The sequence below is a fragment of the Triticum aestivum genome, chromosome 2A, assembly GCF_018294505.1.
Source record: "Triticum aestivum cultivar Chinese Spring chromosome 2A, IWGSC CS RefSeq v2.1, whole genome shotgun sequence".
NCBI lineage: Eukaryota > Viridiplantae > Streptophyta > Magnoliopsida > Poales > Poaceae > Triticum > Triticum aestivum.
In genome coordinates, this window is record NC_057797.1 from 755,167,646 (window position 1) to 755,193,461 (window position 25,816).

A 25,816-nucleotide genomic window follows, 5' to 3' on the forward strand; every position below is an offset into this window, starting at 1 on the left:
GGACAAGACAGAACTACCTAAACACAAGTGCTCAAGTTGTCGGTTGGTTATCACGTTGAATTTTGTACAAGTAGAACCTGGTTCGATTCCTCTCAGCCTCATATTTTTTCGCGATTTAAAATCGGAAAAAAAAAAGAACGGAAAGATGGGCCGGCCCAGCTCACTATACATCGTATACAGCAGATAAATGATTTCTAATATATGACCATCGTGCCCTTACTTATGAAGAGGTATCGATTAATCTGGGCCGTTCACGTGTTTTGGGGGTGAGAGGGGAGGGTGTACCGAAGCAGAAGTGCTGAATAATAAAGTAGCTACAGATCATCATCCTAGATAAAAAAAAGACTGATAGGAGGAGCATGGCTTTGATCAACAATTCAAGGGATCCCACCCCCTTGAATTGCTTGTCGACATGCTCGATCGATCGGGTGAAGTAGTGAGCTGCCTAATCTGTTGATGGATATGGCCCGTCCTGCAACAAGATGAATTGTACAGTCAGATTGATGGAATCATCGGCACTCAAGCCAAGGGAGGAGGAAGAGAAGAGGAAAGTTTGGGGCTTTGGACAGACCTCGGAGATGTAGGCGACCTTGTCGGTGAACTCAGCGAGGCTGGCGAGCTCCTTGCGGTCGAGGAAGCGGGAGAGGACGGCGACGGCGAGGTCGACGTGCTTGACGGCGAGGCTCAGGATGGTGCACCCGCGGTCCAGGAAGTCGAGCGCCTTGCCCTGGTCGATGGCCGTGGTCTGACGGGGCTTGCCGTCCGGCGAGGAGGTGTCGTGCTTGCCGCCGGGGTGCGGGGGGCGGGAGCCGACGAGGTACTCGATGCAGCGCGGGATGTGGTACTCCTCGGGCAGCTTCACGGCGAAGAGCGCGGCCTCGACGCGGGCCAAGGCCTCGGGCTGGGTGGTGGGGCGGGCCGGGAGGCGCTGCGCGAGCAGCGCGTGGTGGAGCTGCTCGTCGGGCATGCGGGCGAAGGCGGGGTTCATGGCGAAGCGGCCGCCGTTCTTGACGGCTAGCTCGAGGCAGATGCTGAGCATGCGCGCGCCGGCCTCCATGCCGATGTAGTAGACCTTGAAGAGGTCCGCGGCGAGGTCCCCGAGCTTGTCCTCGTCGAGGGCGGCCTGCAGGCGCTGCGGGCGGCGCCGGAGATGCAGGAGGCGGTCGCGCTGCGGGCGCGGGTTCTTGGCGGCCATCATGGCCTGCATGAGGACGCTCCCTACCTCCTCCTTGCTCACCTCTCCCGCCATGGCCGCCGCTTGCTTCTGGACTCGCCTGGCCTCTCTCTCTCTCTGTCAACTGTGGTAGCCTGGCAGTGGCAGGGGAGGAGCGAAAGCTTGGATTTTTGAAGGAGATCGGAGGGATGGGGATGACAGGTGGCTTTGCAGGACGAGCCATTTGACTACTTTTGACCGGGCTCTCTCACAGTGACGGGGGTGGCACTGGCGTCCTCCATCCGCTACTACTCCTCAGGCTATTTTCAAAATTCAAATTTGAAAATGCTGACACATCAAGGTTTTGAATTCCGGATCCGAAAAAAAAATCTCACGGGGCTCCGAGATTTCCGGTTACAAGTAGCAGCGTTTAACAGACGATTTTTTAAATGATTCTGAATCTGAACAAAATTTGTTCAAATTCGAAAGTTCAGGCTATATTGCTCTCTAAATGTGTTTTTTTTGTGGGGTGCCGAGATTCATAGTTACAAGGCGGTAACCGAATTTTCTGTTCCGTAATCAAATCCTCGTGACAGATAAATAGCATCTGAGTAAAACAATGTGAATTTTCTTTGGAGATTTGACTCGTAAAAACCCGGTATTTGCACCAAGAGGAAACGACACATGACCTATGACCTATGAGAGAAAAACGAAAGGTTGACAAGTTATGCAGCATCTCTAGTGGAGGAGAAACTAAGGGCAAGTCAAGCAGCTCCCCAGTTGTCTTCCTGGTAGCCAGAATAGGAGAGAAAAGTGAAAAGTGCTACTTCGACGGCTCTCCATTCGTCTCCCCGATTTTCTGCTCGCCACGGTTTCGAGCTCGAACTCCCCTATCCATTGGTGAATCTGACCCCCTATACATTTGCGGATATGTCCAACCGCATTCGCGGACAGGAGCGGGTCGCCCCCCCCCCCCCCCCCCAATTTATTTGTCCGGGCAACACTAACGTAGATTTAAACATAATTACTTCACGCAAAGATTAAAACTAACTATATTCGATAGAGAACTACAGTAATCCTACTCGTTGTCTAATGAAACTTTGATGACCCCCTTGTCGGAGCCATTAGCCTCGTGGTCATTGACAGTGGGGTGAATCTCTGGAATCTCCTCCTTTGACAAGGTCCACGCGGAGCCACTCATATCACACGTCGCTGAGGTGGATAATGCGGTGGTTGACCGCCACCTCCCGCTCGGACTGAGTCGACTCAAGCTTGGCATGTTTTTCTCGTGGGCAATGGTGGATAGTGGCCGGTGAGGTCAGAGCGAAAGGAGCGCGGACGGGGACGCGGTGGCGACGAGTACGGGAGGGACAAGGGAGGAAATGGGGAAGGCTAGGTTTTACCCTCGTTGTCCTCCTTAAATAATCTGCTTTGGCCCCACGGGCGGCATGCCGGAACGGCGACATGAATGTTGTCTCACCAAACCGATGACCCCCTCCCCGCAGCAGTCTGAGGTACGTGTCCGGACATATGACTGTCTTCGAAGGATGCCGGTTGGATGTCGTTTTGGGGTCCCCGCATTGTCCGCGTTGTTCGTCCGAATGTATGGAAGTATCATCACTCAAGTTGGAAAATTACACGGAGTAGCACAATTGTGAACGAGACCCAGCAGCCAAAATTATATGGAGAACATCCGGAAAATCTTCTTGTGCACTGTACTAGTGTACAGCACCATATCCCTGACCCACAAACAGGGCAGGAGTCTACATCTCCTAGGCTCGTACTCCTGCTACTCGATGTCAGCGACAAACCGGCGACCGGTCAAAAGATGTCATCCTGTCCTGCATTGCACACATCGTCATGGATCGGATCGCTGGCAGATAAAACAAGAAACAGTACCTCCCAACCCGGCAAAATCCACAAATTTGACCTACAGGATGATGGGAGTGCTAGCTGCTGCAGCTGTTGTAATCCAAGTAGTGCAACGCCTAGTGCTTAGACGCTAGTCAGACGTGTAGCGCCTATCAGTCAGTGTGACGCCTATCAGTAATTTTTAGACGTTGCATATTGACTTAGTAATTTTTAGATAGTTCGGAGTGCGACGCTAGTCAGGCGTGTAGCGCCTATCAGTCAGGCGCTGCACAGTGTAGTGTGACGCCTAGATGTCGGGCGCTACACGAAAGGGTCAGCCGAGCGAAATTTTTTCAAAGACAGTTCACTTTGTGAATATTTTTCGTTTATAGGTCAAATTTATGATTTTTGCTTCCCAACCCCACATGCATAGCGTAGAAGCTGCTTTGTTTTTGCTTTGCTTGACGGTGATCACATTCTCCTGTCGCGGGTGGCACACACGCTAATGAATCAGGTGTAAAAACCTTAAAGCGAATCGATTAGAGGAGTAAAATTCCTGGTTTACTTCTCTAATCAGCACCTAGACGAACACGTATAATCGTTATAGGAGAATAAATAAACCATAGTGCAAAAATCTAAGAGTACTAATGAACCCTAGCTAATCATCGGATGGTGTGTGTGTGTGTGTAGTGATCGATCTCACCGGCGGTGCAGAGGAGGCGGTCGAGGTTGTGGAGCATCGACGACAGGGGTGGCCTCAACGGCCCGGCCAGAGCAGAGGCACGGTGTTGGCAGGCTGGGCCGGATACCGGCAACATGGCTCAGTAGGGCGTTAGTAGCGGCAGGGTAGGGGCGTCGGCGGCGGCATCGACGCAACGACAAAAGGAGATCGAGAGTGTGACGAGAGAGAGAGAGAGAGAGAAGTGAAAGAGAGCAGGAACTAGGAAGTTAATAGCGCGGGGACGATGTTACCGTTTATATATTCAATATCAGCAACATTCAGAAGACGGAAACACTATTAGCAACAAACTAAACATAATAAATAATGTTCCAGCGCTTAGGAGTTTAGGAGTTTAGAACGTTGCCGTAATGTAATAACCAATTTAGCATCATTCAACTATGACTACATGCGTGAATCAACCCGTGGTTGGATGGTTAGAAGCACGATGGTATCTCCAGTCAACCAGGGTTCAAGTCCTAGTGCTCGCATTATTCCTGAATTTACTAATTTTGACCACATGTTAAAGCAATAATATATCTATATCTATACCAATATAAAAAGACCCAAATGGGCAGATCCAAACCATCTCGAGCGTGAAATCATGTTATCTAGCGGTTCAAATCGCTCCAATGTTGAGCACCAAACATGTTTAACGCTCTAATTACCCACCACTGCCATCGGTTATAAATATGTTTTGACTCAACGCTATCCCATGAAATCTTCCTTGTAATTAATATCCTACCATTTCCGCGAAAAAAGTAATTGATATCTTATCTAATATAATGTGCAACTATTATCCTACCTAATATAAACGTACATTACACGTACATTATTACTAGTGACATGCAAGTTACACAAAGCATACCGTCAAATTCATATATGAAAGGAGCTTCCTATGATATAATTTCACATTATAAATCTCATATATTATTAATCTTATCAATAGTTAAAGGCAGTTTTCAAAAACGTATTAGGCCCTATATATACTAGATGATAGCTCGCACGTTGTTGCGGGAATATTTTGCAACATATTTCAGTGTGATTCGTTGTATGAAACATGAATATTTGAAGTAATAATATAAAAGGCTAAAACTATAAGTACATATGCATGTCCTGATGAAGTGGCTTGCTTGCATATTGAGAGACATATGGTAGTGGGGGTGGGCCTTTTCTCATGCATGTTATGCGATGATGTGGCATGCTTGCATGTTGAGAGAAATAGTTAGTGGGGGCTAGCTATTTAGATATACTCCCTCCGGTCCTAAATATAAGTCTTTTTAGACATTTTAAATAGACTACAACATACGGATGTATGTAGACATATTTTAGAGTGTACATTCACTCATTTTGCTCCGTATGTAGTCACTTGTTGAAATCTCTAAAAAGACTTATATTTAGGAACGGAGGGAATAGAAGATATATGGATGGTGAGAGTAGAAGTGTTTCCCCTGGTAAGGGATGCTAGAAGCACTTATTTGCAACGTGCACAACGCCCTAAAACATTGTTGCTATAATTTATGCAATTTAGAAGCACATTTTTTCTGTCTTCCAATTTGTATGAACATAGTGTATGCTTACAAGTTATTAACATAATAGTTGAAAAATACCTTAAAATTTATGGATATTTCAAACACGACATTTTTTATAATAGTTTCCAGGGGGGGGGGGCAGCGGAAGTGTCTGGGGGGTTTGACAAAGAGATGTGGTTAGCTAGTAGTGTCGTCCATCATATGACTACAAAAAGTTATATACATGTAATATGCACCATTTTCATTTACATATCCAATTATGAATTTATTTGAGGTTGCTCCTAAATTAGAAGGTCACTTATAATATAATAATTAGTTTAGCAGCGTTTAATCAGGAGGAAACGCTGCAAAATAACACATGTTGTAAAATAGAGAGGATGATTATACACCTGTTGTAATTTTAGTAGGAATCAACATCCCCTACGGTGCCAATAATAGTTTTTGTGAACGCATCAAACTATCATATGTACTCGATTTAAATGGTGTAGGAACATATATAATAGGCATTTCCAAAATACCACATATAAAAAAGGTAGTATTGATTAAGATTGCATCCTAAACCTAATTTTAGAGATGATTGACATGCAAGATAATAGCATATTTTCATGAATTCGTAAATATGATTTTTCCTGAGGAATTTTTCCTGAGGAGTTTTCATATATAACAAGCTAAAGTTCGACTTAGGATTTGACAAATATCAATATTTTAACAAGTATTTGAATCTACTCGATTAAAGAAAAATTAAGCAAAAAATAAGATGTTTAGAAATGGTTGACATGCAAGATAATAACATATTGGAAATCTACATATTTTTCTGAGGATAATATGTTAGATTTCGAGTTAAGGTTTAAAAGATATGATTATTCTAAAAGGTATTTGAATGTGGCGATAAAAGAAAAAAAAGGAAAGAAAAATGGGATAGGAAGGATTCAAACCTAGGTCTAAGTGGTTGGAGGGTGCTGATGTGGCCAGTGCACTATTCATCCTTTGTTATACTTTAGAGGGCCGTTTCGTATATAATAAACCAAAGTCTGGTGTAGCAACTAAGGAAAAAACGAACCTTTTTTTTCACTTACGGGTGGCATAGTGGGTAATTATTACCAACTTTATGGGCGATTTTCAAGATGTACCGCCAGAAGTAATGGCCCCTTTATTCTTATTACTAGCAAAGTGGCTCGTGCATTGCAATGGGACAAATAAAAATCATAACCTCCAATGATCATGGCCACATTTTGCTGCATCACTGAGATACACTATCACTCTTATTTTCGTGAATTCATGAATAATTTTTAAAAATCATGAACATTTTTTAAACTCGTAAACATATCTAAAATCATGAATATTTTTATAGATTGCAAACATTATTTTTTAACCTCGTAAACATAGCAGAACTGCATAATGCAGCTGGAACTGAGCAAAGAAGAGGCAGACCCTAGCCCGAGATGGGATATCATCGAGCGGAGCGACAGAAGTCGGTTAGCCCATGGCAAGTCAGTCGCCCATTGCCCACACACATCTTGCCCGTGGGAGCTATGGTAGCATGCATGGGTCGGACTAGTAGCATGTTTCTCGATCGGTGTTTGTACAGTCTCATCGTTGATGTGTTTTGTTCATTTTTTCTTTTTTTGTTTCCTTTTGTTTTTTCTTCTATTTTCTAGCTTCTTCATGCTTTCTCTTTTTTCACTTTCTTCATTCTTTTGCACTGGTTTTTTTTGTTTTCTTTGTTTCTTTTTTGGTTTTCATTGTTTTTCTTTGTTTCATTTTTTATTCCATTCTACTTTTTTTAATATCAGGAATTTTTAATACATATATAACATTTTTCAAATACATGATTAATATTTTCTAAACATAAATTTTTTTGTCTACCTTTTGCACATTGTACTTTTACTGTGTACATCAGAAAAAAATTATATATAGTTTTAGAAAAGTTAAATATAGGATTAACATTTTTTAGAACATGTATTTTTTATGTATAAGTTGTTTCCATATGTATTGTAGATTTTTTTGTATACATCACCAACATTTGTTATATACATGTTTACGGTGATCCATCAAATTTTCCTTTGCTGGCTATTGTGGTGGTGCCGAAGGCAGGTGACAGGCGTTGGTGTCAAGCTCAGAGACGTTCTGTTGTCTTTTCATTTTTGTCATGTCGGTGTTTATGTGACTTGTACTATGAGCTTTATGATATGAATGAGACACGTATTACCATGCAAAAAGAACATTTCTGAAATACATGATTGACATTTTTTTAAACATATATTATTTATGTCTACTTTTTTCCATACAGAATGCATATTTTTATAAAGCACAAAAACATTTTTATACATGTTTAACATTTTTTATATCATATATGTTTTTATGTCTACTTTTGTCCATACACATTTGTTCATTTTCTATGTACATCAGAAATATTTTTTAATACACGTTTACTCCCCCCGATCCTAAATATAAGTCTTTGTAGAGTAACATTTTTTCATATACATATTTTGATGTCACATTGTACATTTCTTATGTACATCAGAAACATTTTTCTATACTCCCTCCGATTAAAAAAAAGTATCATCGCTTTAGTTCATCTTTAATTCAAATTTAAACTAAAGGCGCGACACATTTTGTTTGGATCGGTGAGTACATGTTTAACATTTTCTAAATGTATGATCAACACTTTTCAATTATGTATGTAAGTTGATTTCTATAATAGATATATTTATAATATTTTGAAATATAAGCAAAAGTAATAAAAATAAAGCGAAAAACAAAAGTTGGTCAACCCATGGAAAATACATGATTAACATTTTTTTAAGTATTTTTGGTGTCCAATTTTTACACATTGTACATTTATTGTGTACATCAGAAACAAACTTATATAAATACATGATAAACATTTTTTAGAACATGTGTTTTTTATGTCTAATGTTTTCACATATATTGTAGATTTTTTGTATAAATCAGCAACATTTGTTATATACATGTTTTAACATTTTCTAAATACATGATTGATATTTTTTTAAACATATATTATTTATGTCTACTTTTTTATACAGATTGCACATTTTTATTAATCACAACACATTTTTATAAATACATTATTAATATTTATATATGTTTGTTTTTATGTACTTTTTTCATATACATTCTTTCATTTTCTGTGTACATAAGGAATATTTTTTTATGCATGTTTAATATATATTTAGATACATGATTAACATTTTTTATATACATATTGTGGTGTAGCATTGTACATTTCTTGTATACATCAGAAACATTTTTCTATACTCTATCTGATTCAAAAAGTATCATGGCTTTAGTTCATCTTTAATTCAAATTTGAACTAAATGCACGACATTTTGTTTTGGATCGGAGGGAGTATATTTTTAATATATTTTAATTGCACGATCAACACTTTTCAATTTCTATCTGAAGTGATTTGTATAATAGATATATTTAGAATATTTTGAAATATAAGCTAAAGTAATAAACAAAATAAAGCAAAATGCTAAAGAATTCCAAAGGAACGGTGTTCCTATGAAAATCCTGCAGGAAACCTACGAACCGAACGCATCATTAAAATCTTGGATCATATATCATGATTATTAGCATGTGAAAATAATAAGGAGTGGACAGGGGGCCCATGCCCCCCCCCCCCCCATTGTACTTATTTATGCTGGTACTTTCCTTTTTGGTTCCTACATTTTTTCTTCTTGGTTCCTACATTTTCCTTCTTGGTTCCTAAGTTTTGTATTCCTATGAACCAAACGGAGCCTAATTTTGTCTTTTCGGTTGAAATTGACGCCTCTGTGTGTGTTTTATTCATTCTCCGGGAGTAAAGGGTGTGATGCTGGAAGCTAGCAAGGATGAGGTGAAGGTCACGAGGACCATGGACGTGGCCACCATGGTCCCGTACCTCACCAAGAAGCTCAACCGCGTCGTCGAGGCCGTCGCGCTCGTCAAGAAGGACAAGAAGAATGATAAGGGGAAAGGAAGCGAGATGGCAGGCCCGTCCATGGGTATACAAATTATACATTTTTGTTGTATACATCCGAAACATTTTCTATACTCCCTCCGATCCAAAAAGGTGTCGTGGCTTCAACATTAATTCAGATTTAAACTAAAGGTGCAACACTTTTTTTTTGCATCAGAGGGAGTACATGTTTAACATTGTCTAAATGCATGATCAACACTTTTCAATTTCTGTATGTAAAGTGATTTCTATAATATGTAGATAGAATATTTCGAAATATAAGCAAAAGTAAACAAAATAAAGTGAAAAACAAAAGCAGAAAATGTGAAGAAAAAAACGGAAGAAGAAGAAAAAAAAAGCTCTGAAGGCTTTGTTCCCCGCTGGACCGGCCCATTCTGGCAACTGTTGACGCGAGTCGCGCCCCATCCTGCCCCCCGCTGTGGCCGCTGCTTCTGCTGCCGCCGGCGGTGGCTAAGCCAGTTAATGACGTCACCGCCGCCTTTATCTTCTCAGCCTTACCTGTGCCTCCCCGGCGAACCAGTCCGGCACTCCATCGCGCTGTCGTGGCCATCCCCCGCTGATTTCCCTTGGCCCTCCGGCCGCGCGCCGTCGCCGGCAGCGATGGGCCCGCCACGCTTACCGCCGGTATACTAGTCGCTCGGGTTGGTGCGCCACACTCCCCTACGCCGTCGGCGTCAGCCACCACCGTCACCACGAGCCACTCCGCCGGAGCTCCACCTGAAGGTAACCCATTTCCTACCATTATCCCCTTTTCTGTTCTTCAGTAAGACTACTACTTGTACAGTTGTATGCCACCAAGAGCAAGTTTGCCTGCTGTACACAACACAGCGAAATTGTTGTAGCCTGCTACGTAGTAGAAGATACTACCTCCGTTCCAAATTACTCGTCGTGGTTTTAGTTTGAACTAAAACCACGACGAGTAATTTGGAATGGAGGGAGTATTTCTTTGTGTGAACTCCACACGGAGACCAGCAGCCAATGCTGAATAATAATACTCACTCTTGCACCTTGCATTGTGTGGTCATCCGAGACTCCTGCAAATGTGATTGACTGATGAGCTACTTTCAACAAAAACCACACAGAAGTCAGAGCAGCGTTTCCCTCCACACAGAAGACCGAGGCTCCGATCAAGCAATCGATCCCTAAGCATCTTCTTGGCTGCTCCCTCTGAAAAAAAATCCCCTTCATTTGATCTTCACAGCACAGGCATGAGGCATATGCGAGAGGAGGCTGAATAGGTATGGCTCCCCTCCAAGTTTTTCTCCTCCTGTCACTGATTTGTCTCTGCAAATCCGACGACCGCCTTACTCCCGCAAAGCCGCTCTCCGCCGGCAGCAAGCTCGTCTCGGACAATGGTGTCTTTGCTCTCGGCTTCTTCTCCCCAAAGAACTCAACTGCAGACTCATATGTCGGCATATGGTACAACAACATCCCCGAGCGTACATATGTGTGGGTTGCTAACCGCGACAACCCGATCACCAACGCTTCTCCTGGGAAGCTGGTCGTGACCAACAACTCCGACCTCGTCCTGTCTGACTCCCAAGGCCGCGCTCTTTGGACAACCATGAACAACTTCACATCCGGAACCACCGGAACCGCTGCTGTACTGCTCGACTCCGGAAACTTGGTCATCCAGTTGCCCAATGGTACAGACCTATGGCAGAGCTTCCATCACCCAACTGACACCATCCTCCCCGGCATGCCTTTACCACTGAGTGCAAATGATGATCTCTACACTCGCCTTGTTGCTTGGAGGGGCCCTGATGACCCAGCCACCAGCGACTACTCCATGGGCGGTGACCCTAGTTCGGACCTCCAGGTTGTCATCTGGAATGGGACGAGACCGTATTGGCGCAGATCTGCGTGGAATGGTGAATTGGTCACTGCCTCGTATCAAGGTAGCACTGGCTTCATCATGACCCTAAGAATTGTCTACAGAGGGGATAAGTTATACATGACATTCACCGTCTCCGATGACTCGCCAAGCATGCGAATGGTGCTGCACTACACGGGCGTGTTTAGGTTTCTGGCGTGGAACAGCAACTCGTCATCATGGGAGGTTTTCACAGAGCAGCCAAGTCCTAGTTGTGACCAATATGCCTATTGCGGACCATTTGGCTACTGTGATGCCACTGAAACAGTTCCGAAATGCAACTGCTTCAGTGGGTTTGAGCCTAATGGTGTTAACTTCTCCAGAGGGTGTCGGAGAAAGGAGGATCTGAAATGTGGTGGTGGCGATAATTTCTTGACCTTCAGAGGTATGAAGATACCCGATAAGTTCGTGTATGTCAGGAACAGAGGCATCGACCAATGCAGAGCAGAATGCAGCCGTAATTGCGATTGCACTGCGTATGCTTATGCTAACCTGCAAAATGGCAGCACGTCTGATGACATGTCAAGGTGCTTGATTTGGTTGGGGGAGCTTGTCGACACGGGAAAGTTTCGTGATGGCGAGAACCTGTACCTCCATATAGCCAGTTCAACAGGTATACATCTTTCCTTGTGCGCTTTTGTACGGCGTGACATATCCCTTTTATGTTGAATGCTAGATGTGGTTTGGGATGACACAATAATTACGACAAACACAATGCCGCAAGAAATGCGTGTCAAATTTTGAAAGCATCATCCTCTTGGATTATATTTTTGTCTTTCTGCAGTTGAGAAACAGAGTAATGTATCGAAGATTGTACTCCCAGAAATGGCTAGATGCGGTTAGGAAGATGATGTACTGATCAGTGATCACGACAAACACAACACTTGCAAAAAGTGTAAAATATATTTTGAAAGCATCATTCTCTTCTAAATTTCTGGCTTTTTGCAGTTGACAAGGAGAGTAATGTATTGAAGATTGTACTCCCAATAATTGCTAGTATTCTGATACTCACATGTGTCAGCCTTGTGTGGATATGCAAGTCAAGAGGTAAAAGCAATATTTGCTTCCCTTTTTCAGGATGCAATTCATGAGTTATTCGTAAGAAACAATATTGATACAAAGCTATTTCTGTCAGGCAAACGACGAATCAAGAAAATTAAGAATAAGTATGCACGACAACACTCGAAAAATTCCAAATCTATCGAACTTGAGAACGAAACCATAGAACTTCCATATATTTGCTTTGAAGATGTTGTTACTGCAACGGACAATTTCTCGGACTACAACATGCTCGGGAAAGGTGGCTTCGGAAAAGTTTACAAGGTAAAAAGTTTTAACCTGATCATCATCGATACAAAAAATTTCCCATCTTTTGTTCAATTCAAGAATGATGTGTTCTTTAGGGGAGGTTACAAGGTGGCAATGAAGTTGCTGTCAAAAGGCTAAGCAAGAGTTCTGGTCAAGGGGCCGACGAGTTCAGAAATGAACTGGTTCTGATTGCCAAATTGCAGCATAGAAACTTAGTTAGGCTTCTTGGTTACTGCACTCACAAAGATGAGAAGTTGTTGATATATGAATACTTACCTAACAAAAGCTTAGATGCCTTCCTTTTTGGTATGTTCTGCTCTCATGGTCAAGTCTCCCGAAACATTCTTAGAATCACTGAATTTGTGATGGTTGTTAATGCTTTGAATTTTGCACTTTCTTGCAAGATGCCACAAGAGATGGTGTGCTTGATTGGCCGACCAGGTTCAAGGTAATTAAAGGAATAGCAAGGGGGCTTCTTTATCTCCACCAAGATTCAAGGCTAACAATAATCCATAGAGATCTCAAAGCAAGCAATGTCTTGTTAGATGCGGAAATGAACCCTAAAATATCAGATTTTGGTATGGCAAGGATCTTTGGAGGAAATGAGCAACAAGGGAACACTGTCCGCGTTGTTGGTACATAGTAAGTAATGCATGCACCAGGTAAAGCTTAAGATGGTAATTTTCTACAGCTTAACTAATTCTGTTTCTTGGATTGATTCAAACAGCGGTTACATGTCTCCTGAATATGCAATGGAAGGTTCCTTTTCTGTCAAGTCTGACACCTATAGCTTTGGTGTTCTACTCTTGGAGATTGTAAGCGGGTTAAAGATCAGTTCGTCCCATCTCGTCATGGACTTTCCAAGCCTTATAGCTTATGTAAGTTCACTAAAATGCTCGAAAGTTTAACAAATCAAAACTCATATTAAATTGAGGATTTTATTGACTTAGGCATGGAGCTTATGGAAAGATGGAAATGCAAGAGAATTGGTGGACTCGTCCATTATGGAGATCTGTCCACTTCATGAAGTTCTGCGGTGTATTCAGTTAGGTCTCTTGTGTGTTCAAGATGATCCAAGTGCTCGTCCACTCATGTCATCCACCGTGTTCATGTTAGAAAATGAAACAGCCCCGCTTCCTACTCCGAAGGAGCCTGTATATTTTAGGCAACGGAAGTATGAAGTTGAAGACCAAAGGCATGACTATGACCTGGAAATGTCTCTTAATGGCATGACTATGACAATGGAAGAGGGGCGTTAAATGTTTAGTTCCATTGTTTTCCTTTTTGTAAAATTCTCTATTTTCATAAACGGATTCCATATTTTGTGAACTGCACTAGTGGAAGACCACCTGATCATGTGTGGATCACTACTTACGCAGTTGTTCCCTCTTGATGAATTTTCTGCATCCTAGCTTGCTCGGTTAGTCAATGGGTCTGGAACTTTGAATTGCTGTACTGGTAACAAGGCTGATAGAAAGTCCATGTTTTCTCTGAGCTGTGCAACTGCATCATAATGCAGCAGGAAGAACTGAGATGGTACACATGTATTAATTCAGGTGGCAGCAATGTGCCCCCTGAATTATAATTAACCATTTTCCTCTTCAAAAGGCGCCTTCTTTTAGGGTATAAGACATTGTTTGAAACAGGAAATGTGGGCCGTATGGGTCGTAGTACAGCGTGTCGGTTCATGCCTTCATGGTACGTCGCTTTGAAATTCTGCTGTAATCCTGAACCCTGTACCCTGACCATTATGAGATGCTATGCTGAATGTGATTAGCAAACACAGTTATTCTTTATACACTGGCAGCATGTTCTGACCATTATATTCTGTTTTAGCAGCATGTATATGGTTGAACAGCTGGATGTTCTATTTTTAGTGTAGACACATTTTGCTTATTATTATGACTATTCCAATACATGTATTTTTGTTATTATTAGCAAAATACACTCCCCAGTTGGTTCTCATCCATGCTCCACATTATATGGAGGGCTGCTTTCGAGAAATGGTTTGTTAAGTAAATGTCGGGCTTGGTATTTGCAGGCCATGTCCTTGCTTATGAGAGATCCCTAAATTCTTCAGAGGCTGATGTCCATGTCCATACAGGCTCCTTATGTGCAAAAGAATTGCCGATTTTGGTCTGAATTTTGTATACCTCATCTTTCAGAGTCTGATGATTTTTTTTGGCAAAACTGAGTGTTGATTTCTCATGGTACTTTTGTGTATCCAGTGTCAGCCGGTGGCTGAGAAGGCGTATAAATTTCGTCTGATGTCAAACAGTGCAGAGTTTGACCAAATTTGTAGGAAAACTATCAAAAACTACAATACTAAACAGTTTTTGATAGTTTTTTTCCTAAAAGACATCAGAAAAATTTATGTATATGAAATGCAAATGATTTTCCAGACAAAATAGTACAGCTACAACAAATATAGCTATTTTATGATGAAATTTCCCCATCCCATAGTTCAGATGCACAGGACTCCTGTGCATCTGAGTGACCTTGCCTCTGCAAGCTCAAGTTTCACTGAAATAGATGAAAATAAACGTCTATAAAATATTGAATAATGAAAAGTAAACATGACACATAGGTATGTGGGAGTATTTAACATGGAATCACAAGTCAAATAAGACCCCTCAAATCCAGAATAAAACTTCACTTCAAATGCTCTGGATGAAACATAACTCTGGCCTCTTATTAGTTGGTGACTCTGTTCGATGCCTCAAAGAAGTTTTCAGCCTTCAAATAGCTGTCCCAACATCTCTTCCAAGACGGCGGGGGTGCTGTTTCCGCGGCTAGCGTGCTCCGCTAGCTCAGGATGCTTCTTCAGATAGTCGTTGTAACTTGAGATGACTCTCTCGATGATAGCCCTTCGTAGCGCATCTTTGAGCTGAGGGTCCGGAACCTTCCAGAGCTTCTGAGCTTGGTAGGTTTGATGAAACGCTGACTCGAATTTAGCCAGCGAAGAGGTGTTGGTCATCCAACGACGCAGCGGTCCAGGAGGATTCGATTTCGATATGGAGGATATCACATGAGCCCACGAAACATCGAGATAGCTGTCCATGTGATCTTTGCACTCAAGTGTAAGTTCAAGTCCCTGGTGGTGTTGAGAGTCTCCACAGTATGGCCCACGAATAAAGTCCCTGGTGGCTATGAAATAGGAATTGTTGAGCAGGAATAGGTACCTCATGCCTGCATCCAAGCACAGCTCTGACTTTCTCGGAAGCAGATCCTTCAAATGTTTGATGGTGTCATCTATCAGGCCATGAAGATTTCCAGTGTTGCGGCTTGGTGCGGACTTCCGTGTCGACACCAATGCATCCGTCATAGACACGATGTAACCCACCATCAACCGGGTGTTCCGGTGAACCCCGGCTCCTCCTTGAGGAAACTCGATAGCCCACGAGTCATCGTCCTCCATGAGTGCCCTCACCTCCTCCACTGTGGTGGATATGGCATCACATAGCTTGTTTCTTTCTGTCCCCAACGAGCGGCGTATCTCGTCGAATATGATCTGGGCTTCCAGAGAGAACACATCCAGAGTGAACATGTACGACGCATTGCAGACACAAATATACATGTCTAGCACGGCCCGTAGCTTCCCCGCCTTGAGCAGTGGGATGACGGCGTCGACAAAGACGAGCATCTCCGAGATGCTTGCTTTGCCAAACCTTGCGAGCAACAACGTCTGAACTTTGTCGAGGGCCTCAACGATGCTGGAGATTGTTACCATGAGAGCTCGAATCCACCTCTCGACAAAGTCTTGGAGCCATGACGGCGATTTGAGTTGAAGCTGGAGCTGCTGACATAAGTCAGTCTTGTTGTGGATCTGGCGAACCCAGCCCACGTCAAGCTCCAAGAACCAATTCTCCAGGCCGCCGCCGCCGCCGCAGAATTCTCGGACCATGCGCTGGGCGTAACCGTCACTGACCATTTGGATGGCGATCACCGTGAGCTCATGGGCGCCGAAGTCCGGTTCAGCAGCAGAGATGCCGGAGTTGTTGGACGGGTACGAATTCGACGCGCCGGAGTGGTTGGAGTAGCCGGATCCGCTATGACCGGACTGGGAGTGGTCGAAGAGAGCCGATCTTCTCAGCCCTCCGGACACGGCGACCCGCAGGATCCGGTCGCGGTAGAAGCCGCGCGCTCGGTCGGGAGCCGCCGAGCCGTTGGCGTTGGCGCTCCCGTCCGGCGCGGCGGCAAGCCGCCCCGCCATGCTGGCCGCTGCTCTGCTCTGTGGAAGGATGGAGGACGCCCGGACCTTGGCCGAGCTCGGTCGATGATATTGGTGGCGGAGTGCAGCGCCCGGGTGGAACCTTCCACGAGGAGTAGCCAGCATAGTGGAACCCGCCTCCTCTGGCTCCTTCCGCCCAACCAGCTCCTCCTTACCTCGCGCCCATCGCCGATGACGCCGGATGCGAATGGCTCAAGGGGTGGTCAAAGGCCATGTCAAGGCGAGATCCTTGGCAGCCGATTCAAGCTCCTGCGCTGCCAAATCAAGCGCCGCGGCGGTCAGATCCACCTCCACGGCGGCAGTCGCTTCCATCACAGGAAGGACGACGAACGGCCACCAACTTCGAGGGCATCACTTCCGGAGCGAAGCGGGCGAGCTCCCCCGTTGGCCGGATTTGACGGAGAAGACAGCTCCACGCCGGATTTGGGGTGAGGTGAATCGCCGGAGTTCTTGACATGGTCTGTTCTGGGTTCTGGCCTTCTGGGCATGAGCCAGAGGGAATTGGCCTCGCTGCTTTGTGGGCTCAAGCATTTGAGGAACTAATTTTTACTCAAAAAATACTACTCCCACCACCGTAAACAAATATAAGAGCGTTTAGATCATTAAAGTATACTGTATGGAGGAAATAGTTAGTAATTAATATCAAATTTGCCTAGTGACAACTTGTTTTGCGGAGTGCATGCACTCGATAAACATGACTTATGTTGAGTTACACGAAGAAAAAACTAGTCAAAAGGCCGACATTCAGCAAATAACACCTTTGCTGAGTTCCCATCACATGGTACTCGCCAAACAAGGATTGTGTCGAGTTCCTGCCACGTGGTACTCGAGAAACAAGGACTTTCCGGAGTTCCTGCCACATGGCACTCGACAAACTTTTTTTTCTCTCTCCTTTCTTTTGTTTCATTTCTTTTGTGCATTACGTGCTTTATTTTTTCATTTTATGCTATGTTCTTTCCAATACTATTTGTTCTTGTTTTTTCTTATCGTTTCTTTCCCCACATCTATTTCCTTTTGTAGTCATTAAGTGTTTTTTTAGACATTTTGTACATATAGTTTTCAAAATGTAAACAAAGTCCGGAAAACATGAAACTTGATGGCATCAACATGTTGTGGTAAAAAATTGAGAAGGTTTCAAAAAAGTTGTGATATACACTGCTTAGAAAATTGGATAATCTTCGAGTAAGAATCTAGGTTTTGAGATGAAACCGATCAAGTTTGAAGGGAAAGTGACGATTGCTTCATCAATTGGCCTTGAATTTTCTTCGGATGATTGAGATGTGATGTTTCCTGGGGCCTTCATACAAGCCATCCATTTATAACTCAGATCATGCCCTACTCCTGCTAAACGAGAACATATTTGAGATAAGGAATTCATGTTTCAAGTTTGAAGAGTATTGGTTTTATTTTGGTGACTTCAAGTACAAGGTGTCTTTCGTCTCGCAAAAGAACAACATCGCCTCCACATTAAAGGTTAGTCGCCTGACCAATGCCTTGAATGTTTGGCAGAGACATAGGGGGGGGGGTATTGAGCAGCAGATCATGGTCACTAAGGAAATTACCTGGCATCTGGACGTGGTGGAAGCACCCGTCCCCTGTCCATCGTGGCACTCGACCTATGTTGTAGTTTAAAGGGAATGTACCATGGTATTCCCGGGGTTAAAAGTGAAGGAAATATGCCCTAGAGGCAATAATAAAGTTATTATTTATTTCCTTATATCATGATAAATGTTTATTATTCATGCTAGAATTGTATTAACCGGAAACATAATACATGTGTGAATACATAGACAAACAAAGTGTCACTAGTATGCCTCTACTCGACTAGCTCGTTAATCAAAGATGATTATGTTTCCTAACCATAAACAAGTAGTTGTTATTTGATTAACGGGATCACATCATTAAGTGAATGATCTGATTGACATGACCCATTCCACTAGCTTAGCACCTGATCGTTTAGTATGTTGCTATTGCTTTCTTCATGACTTATACATGTTCCTATGACTATGAGATTATGCAACTCCCGTTTACCAGAGGAACACTTTGTGTGCTACCAAACGTCACAACGTAACTGGGTGATTATAAAGGAGCTCTACAGGTGTCTCCAAAGGTACATGTTGGGTTGGCGTATTTCGAGATTAGGATTTGTCACTCCGATTGTCGGAGAGGTATCTCTGGGCCCTCTCGGTAATGCACATCACTTAAGCCTTGCAAGCACTGCAACCAATGAGTTAGTTGCGGGATGATGTATTACAGAACGAGTAAAGAGACTTGCCGGTAACGAGATTGAACTAGGTATTTGGAATACCGACGATCGAATCTCGGGCAAGTAACATACCGATGACAAAGGGAACAACGTATGTTGTTATGCGGTCTGACCGATAAAGATCTTCGTAGAATATGTAGGAGCCAATATGAGCATCCAGGTTCCGCTATTGGTTATTGACCGGAGACATGTCTCGTCCATGTCTACATTGTTCTCGAACCCGTAGGGTCCGCACGCTTAAGGTTACGATGACAGTTATATTATGAGTTTATACATTTTGATGTACCGAAGTTTGTTCGGAGTCCCGGATGTGATCACGGACATGACGAGGAGTCTCGAAATGGTCGAGACATAAAGATTGATATATTGGAAGCCTATGTTTGGATACCGGAAGTGTTCCGGGTGAAATCGGGATTTTACCGGAGTACCAGGAGGTTACCGGAACCCCCCGGGAGCTAAATGGGCCATGATGGGCCTTAGTGGAAAAGAGAAGAGGCAGCCCTACATGGGCCGCGCGCCCCTCCCCTCCCTTGGTCCGAATAGGACAAGGAGAGGGGGCCGGCCCCTCTCTCTCTTTTCCCTCCTCCGCGAATCCTATTCCAACTAGGATTGGGGGGGGGGAATCCTACTCCCAGAGGGAGTAGGACTCTCCTGGCGCGCCCTCCTTGGCCGGCCAACCTTCCCCCCTTTAGTCCTTTATATACAGAGGCAGGGACACCCCAGAGACACACAAGTTGATCCACGTGATCTATTCCTTAGCCGTGTGCGGCGCCCCCAGCCACCATAGTCCTCGATAATATTGTAGCGGTGCTTAGGTGAAGCCCTGCAGCAGTAGTACGTCAAGATCATCACCACGCCGTCGTGCTGACGAAACTCTTTCCCGACACTTTGCTGGATCGGAGTCCGGGGATCGTCATCGAGCTGAACGTGTGCTAGAACTCGGAGGTGCCGTAGTTTCGGTGCTTGATCGGTCGGATCATGGAGACGTACGACTACATCAACCAAACGCTTCCGTTGTCGATCTACTAGGTATGTAGATCATACTCCCCCTCTCGTTGCTATACATCACCATGATCTTGCGTGTGCGTAGGAATTTTTTTGAAATTACTACGAAACCCTACAGTGTCATCCGAGCCTAGGTTTTATATGTTGATGTTATATGCACGAGTAGAACACAAGTGAGTTGTGGGCGATATAAGTCATACTGCTTATCAGCATGTCATACTTTGGTTCGGTGGTATTGTTGGACGAAGCGGCCCGGACCGACATTACGCGTACGCTTACACGAGACCGGTTCTCCCGACGTGCTTTGCACAGAGGTGGCTTGCGGGTGACAGTTTCTCTAACTTTAGTTGAATCGAGTGTGGCTACGCCCGGTCCTTGCGAAGGTTAAAACAGCACCAACTTGACAAACTATCGTTGTGGTTTTGATGCGTAGGTAAGATTGGTTCTTGTTTAAGCCCGTAGCAGCCACGCAAAAACTTGCAACAACAAAGTAGAGGACGTCTAACTTGTTTTTGCAGGGTATGTTGTGATGTGATATGGTCAAGACATGATGCTAAATTTTATTGTATGAGATGATCATGTTTTGTAACCGAGTTATCGGCAACTGGTAGGAGCCATATGGTTGTCGCTTTATTGTATGCAATGCAATCGCGCTGTAATGCTTTACTTTATCACTAAACGGTAGCGATAGTCGTGGAAGCACAAGCTTGGCGAGACGACAACGATGCTACGATGGAGATCAAGGTGTTGCGCCGGTGACGATGGTGATCACGACGGTGCTTCGGAGATGGAGATCACAAGCACAAGATGATGATGGCCATATCATATCACTTATATTGATTGCATGTGATGTTTATCTTTTATGCATCCTATCTTGCTTTGATTGACGGTAGCATTATAAGATGATCTCTCACTAAATTATCAAGTAGTGTTCTCCCTGAGTATGCACCGTTGCGAAAGTTCTTCGTGCTGAGACACCACGTGATGATCGGGTGTGATAGGTTCTACGTTCAAATACAACGGGTGCAAAACAGTTGCACACGCGGAATACTCAGGTTAAACTTGACGAGCCAAGCATATACAAATATGGCCTCGGAACACGGAGACCGAAAGGTCGAGCGTGAATCATATAGTAGATATGATCAACATAAAGATGTTCACCAATGAAACTACTCCATCTCACGTGATGATCGGACATGGTTTAGTTGATTTGGATCACGTGATCACTTAGAGGATTAGAGGGATGTCTATCTAAGTGGGAGTTCTTTAAGTAAACTAACTGAACTTAAATTTATCATGAAACTTAGTACCTGATTAGTATCTTGCTTGTTTATGTTTGATTGTAAATAGATGGCTCGTGTTGTTGTTCCGTTGAATTTTAATGCGTTCCTTGAGAAAGCAAAGTTGAAAGATGATGGTAGCAATTACACAGACTGGGTCTGTAACTTGAGGATTATCCTCATTGCTGCACAGAAGAATTACGTCCTAGAAGCACCGTTGGGTGCCAGGCCTGCTGCAGGAGCAACGCCGGATGTTATGAACGTCTGGCAGAGCAAAGCTGATGACTACTCAATAGTTTAATGTGCCATGCTTTACGGCTTAGAATCGGGACTTCAACGACGTTTTGAACGTCATGGAGCATATGAGATGTTCCAGGAGTTGAAGTTAATATTTCAAGCAAATGCCCGGATTGAGAGATACGAAGTCTCCAATAAGTTCTATAGCTGCAAGATGGAGGAGAACAGTTCTGTCAGTGAGCATATACTCAAAATGTCTGGGTATAATAATCACTTGATTCGGTTGGGAGTTAATCTTCCATATGACTGCGTCATTGACAGAATTCTCCAATCGCTGCCACCAAGCTACAAGAGCTTCGTGATGAACTATAATATGCAAGGGATGAATAATACTATTCCCGAGCTCTTCGCGATGCTGAAAGCTGCGGAGGTAGAAATCAAGAAGGAGCATCAAGTGTTGATGGTCAACAAGACCACTAGTTTTAAGAAAAAGGGCAAAGGGAAGAGGAAGGGGAACTTCAAAAAGAACGGCAAGCAAGTTGCTACTCAAGAGAAGAAACCCAAACCTGGACCTAAGCCTGAAACTGAGTGCTTCTATTGCAAGCAGACTGGTCACTGGAAGCGGAACTGCCCCAAGTATTTGGCGGATAAGAAGGATGGCAAGGTGAACAAAGGTATATGTGATATACATGTTATTGATGTGTACCTTACTAATGCTCGCAGTAGCACCTGGGTATTTGATACTGGTTCTGTTGCTAATATTTGCAACTCGAAACAGGGACTACGGATTAAGCGAAGATTGGCTAAGGACGAGGTGACGATGCGCGTGGGAAACGGTTCCAAAATCGATGTGATCGCAGTCGGCACGCTACCTCTACATCTACCTTCGGGATTAATATTATACCTAAATAATTGTTATTTGGTGCCAGCGTTAAGCATGAACATTATATCTGGATCTTGTTTGATACGAGACGGTTATTCATTTAAATCAGAGAATAATGGTTGTTCTATTTATATGAGTAATATCTTTTATGGTCATGCACCCTTGAAGAGTGGTCTATTCTTGTTAAATCTCGATAGTAGTAATACACATATTCATAATGTTGAAGCCAAAAGATGCAGAGTTGATAATAATAGTGCAACTTATTTGTGGCACTGCCGTTTAGGTCATATCGGTGTAAAGCGCATGAAGAAACTCCATACTGATGGACTTTTGGAATCACTTGATTATGAATCACTTGGTACTTGCGAACCGTGCCTCATGGGCAAGATGACTAAAACACCGTTCTCCGGTACTATGGAGAGAACAACAGATTTGTTGGAAATCATACATACAGATGTATGTGGTCCGATGAATATTGAGGCTCGTGGCGGATATCGTTATTTTCTCACCTTCACAGATGATTTAAGCAGATATGGGTATATCTACTTAATGAAACATAAGTCTGAAACGTTTGAAAAGTTCAAGGAATTTCAGAGTGAAGTTGAAAATCATCGTAACAAGAAAATAAAGTTTCTACGATCTGATCGTGAAGGAAAATATTTGAGTTACGAGTTTGGTGTACATTTGAAAAATTGTGGAATAGTTTCGCAACTCACGCCACCCGGAACATCACAGCGTAATGGTGTGTCCGAACGTCGTAATCGTACTTTACTGGATATGGTGCGATCTATGATGTCTCTTACTGATTTACCGCTATCGTTTTGGAGATACGCTCTAGATACGGCCGCATTCACGTTAAATAGGGCACCATCAAAATCCGTTGAGACGACGCCTTATGAACTGTGGTTTGGCAAGAAACCAAAGTTATCGTTTCTGAAAGTTTGGGGCTGCGATGCTTATGTGAAAAAGCTTCAACCTGATAAGCTCGAACCCAAATCGGAGAAATGTGTCTTCATAGGATATCCAAAGGAGACTATTGGATACACCTTCTATCACAGATCCGAAGGCAAGACTTTTGTTGCTAAATTCGGAAACTTTCTGGAGAAGGAGTTTCTCTCGAAAGAAGTGAGTGGGAGGAAAGTAGAACTTGACGAGGTAACTGTACCTGCTCCCTTATTGGAAAGTAGTGCATCACAGAAAACTGTTTCTGTGACACCTACACCAGTTAGTGAGGAAGCTAATGATGATGATCATGAAACTTCAGAACAAGATACTACTGAACCTCGTAGATCAACTAGAGTAAGATCCGCACCAGAGTGGTACGGTAATCCCGTTCTGGAAGTCATGCTACTAGATCATGATGAACCTGCGAACTATGAAGAAGCGATGGTGAGCCCAGATTCCGCAAAGTGGCTTGAAGCCATGAAACCTGAGATGGGATCCATGTATGAGAACAAAGTATGGACTTTCGTTGACTTGCCCGATGATCGGCAAGCAATTGAGAATAAATGGATCTTCAAGAAGAAGACTGACGCTGACGGTAATATTACTGTCTACAAAGCTCGACTTGTCGCAAAAGGTTTTCGGCAAGTTCAAGGGATTGACTTGAGACCTTCTCACCCGTAGCGATGCTTAAGTCTGTCCGAATCATATTAGCAATTGCCGCATTTTATGATTATGAAATTTGGCAGATGGATGTCAAAACTGCATTCCTGAATGGATTTCTGGAAGAAGAGTTGTATATGATGCAACCAGAAGGTTTTGTCGATCCAAAGAGAGCTAACAAAGTGTGCAAGCTCCAGCGATCCATTTATGGACTGGTGCAAGCCTCTCGGAGTTGGAATAAACGCTTTGATAGTGTGATCAAAGCATTTGGTTTTATGCAGACTTTTGGAGAAGCCTGTATTTACAAGAAAGTGAGTGGGAACTCTGTAGCATTTCTGATATTATATGTAGATGACATATTACTAATTGGAAATGATATAGAATTTCTGGATAGCATAAAGGGATACTTGAATAAGATTTTTTCAGTGAAAGACCTCGGTGAAGCTGCTTACATATTAGGCATTAAGATCTATAGAGATAGATCGAAACGCTTAATTGGACTTTCACAAACCACATACCTTGACAAAGTTTTGAAGAAGTTCAAAATGGATCAAGCAAAGAAAGGGTTCTTGCCTGTGTTACAAGGTACGAAGTTGAGTAACACTCAATGCCCGACCACTGCAGAAGATAGAGAGAATATAAAAGATGTTCCCTATGCATCAGCCATAGGATCTATCATGTATGCAATGCTGTGTACCAGACCTGATGTGTGCCTTGCTATAAGTCTAGCAGGGAGGTACCAAAGTAATCCAGGAGTGGATCACTGGACAGCGGTCAAGAACATCCTGAAATACCTAAAAAGGACTAAGGATATGTTTCTCATATATGGAGGTGACAAAGAGCTCATCGTAAAAGGTTACGTCGATGCAAGCTTTGACACTGATCCGGATGATTCTAAATCGCAAACCGGATACGTGTTTACATTAAACGGTGGAGCTGTCAGTTGATGCAGTTCTAAACAAAGCGTTGTAGAGGGATCTACATGTGAAGCGGAGTACATAGCTGCTTCGGAAGCAGCAAATGAAGGAGTCTGGATGAAGGAGTTCATATCCGATCTAGGTGTCATACCTAGTGCATCGGGTCCAATGAAAATCTTTTGTGACAATACTGGTGCGATTGCCTTGGCAAAGGAATTCAGATTTCACAAGAGAACCAAGCACATCAAGAGACGCTTCAATTCCATCCGGGATCTAGTCCAGGTGGGAGACATAGAGATTTGCAAGATACATACAGATCTGAATATTGCAGACCCATTGACTAAGCCTTTTCCACGAGCAAAACATGATCAGCACCAAGGCTCCATGGGTGTTAGAATCATTACTGTGTAATTTAGATTATTGACTCTAGTGCAAGTGGGAGAATGAAGGAAATATGCCCTAGAGGCAATAATAAAGTTATTATTTATTTCCTTATATCATGATAAATGTTTATTATTCATGCTAGAATTGTATTAACCGGAAACATAATACATGTGTGAATACATAGACAAACAAAGTGTCACTAGTATGTCTCTACTTGACTAGCTCGTTAATCAAAGATGGTTATGTTTCCTAACCATAAACAAGTAGTTGTTATTTGATTAACGGGATCACATCATTAAGTGAATGATCTGATTGACATGACCCATTCCACTAGCTTAGCACCCGATCGTTTAGTATGTTGTTATTGCTTTCTTCATGACTTATACATGTTCCTATGACTATGAGATTATGCAACTCCCGTTTACCAGAGGAACACTTTGTGTGCTACCAAACGTCACAACGTAACTGGGTGATTATAAAGGAGCTCTACAGGTGTCTCCAAAGGTACATGTTGGGTTGGCGTATTTTGAGATTAGGATTTTTCACTCCGATTGTCGGAGAGGTATCTCTGGGCCCTCTCGATAATGC

At 43.2% G+C, this 25,816-nt stretch overlaps 3 protein-coding genes across 3 annotated transcripts; 1 reads left to right on the forward strand and 2 right to left on the reverse strand.

The window, feature by feature from the left end:
* Positions 1–268: 268 nt before the first annotated feature.
* On the reverse strand, positions 269–1,331 carry LOC123186471 (uncharacterized). Its single transcript, XM_044598234.1, has 2 exons — positions 572–1,331; positions 269–472 (listed from the first exon to the last, which is right to left on the reverse strand). Exons 1-2 carry the CDS (start codon positions 1,247–1,249, stop codon positions 446–448), a joined length of 705 nt encoding a protein of 234 aa, XP_044454169.1. The 5' UTR covers positions 1,250–1,331; the 3' UTR covers positions 269–445.
* Positions 1,332–9,609: 8,278 nt separating this feature from the next.
* Positions 9,610–13,914, forward strand: LOC123190914 (G-type lectin S-receptor-like serine/threonine-protein kinase B120). Its single transcript, XM_044603646.1, has 8 exons — positions 9,610–9,962; positions 10,322–11,725; positions 12,061–12,159; positions 12,248–12,435; positions 12,516–12,726; positions 12,825–13,062; positions 13,148–13,298; positions 13,371–13,914. The coding sequence occupies exons 2-8, from the start codon at positions 10,480–10,482 to the stop codon at positions 13,677–13,679; spliced, it is 2,442 nt and encodes an 813-aa protein (XP_044459581.1). The 5' UTR covers positions 9,610–9,962; positions 10,322–10,479; the 3' UTR covers positions 13,680–13,914.
* Positions 13,915–14,800: 886 nt separating this feature from the next.
* LOC123190915 (exocyst complex component EXO70E2) lies at positions 14,801–17,164 on the reverse strand. The gene has a single exon (XM_044603647.1). It carries the CDS (start codon positions 16,754–16,756, stop codon positions 15,152–15,154), a length of 1,605 nt encoding a protein of 534 aa, XP_044459582.1. The 5' UTR covers positions 16,757–17,164; the 3' UTR covers positions 14,801–15,151.
* Between the last annotated feature and the right edge of the window lie 8,652 nt (positions 17,165–25,816).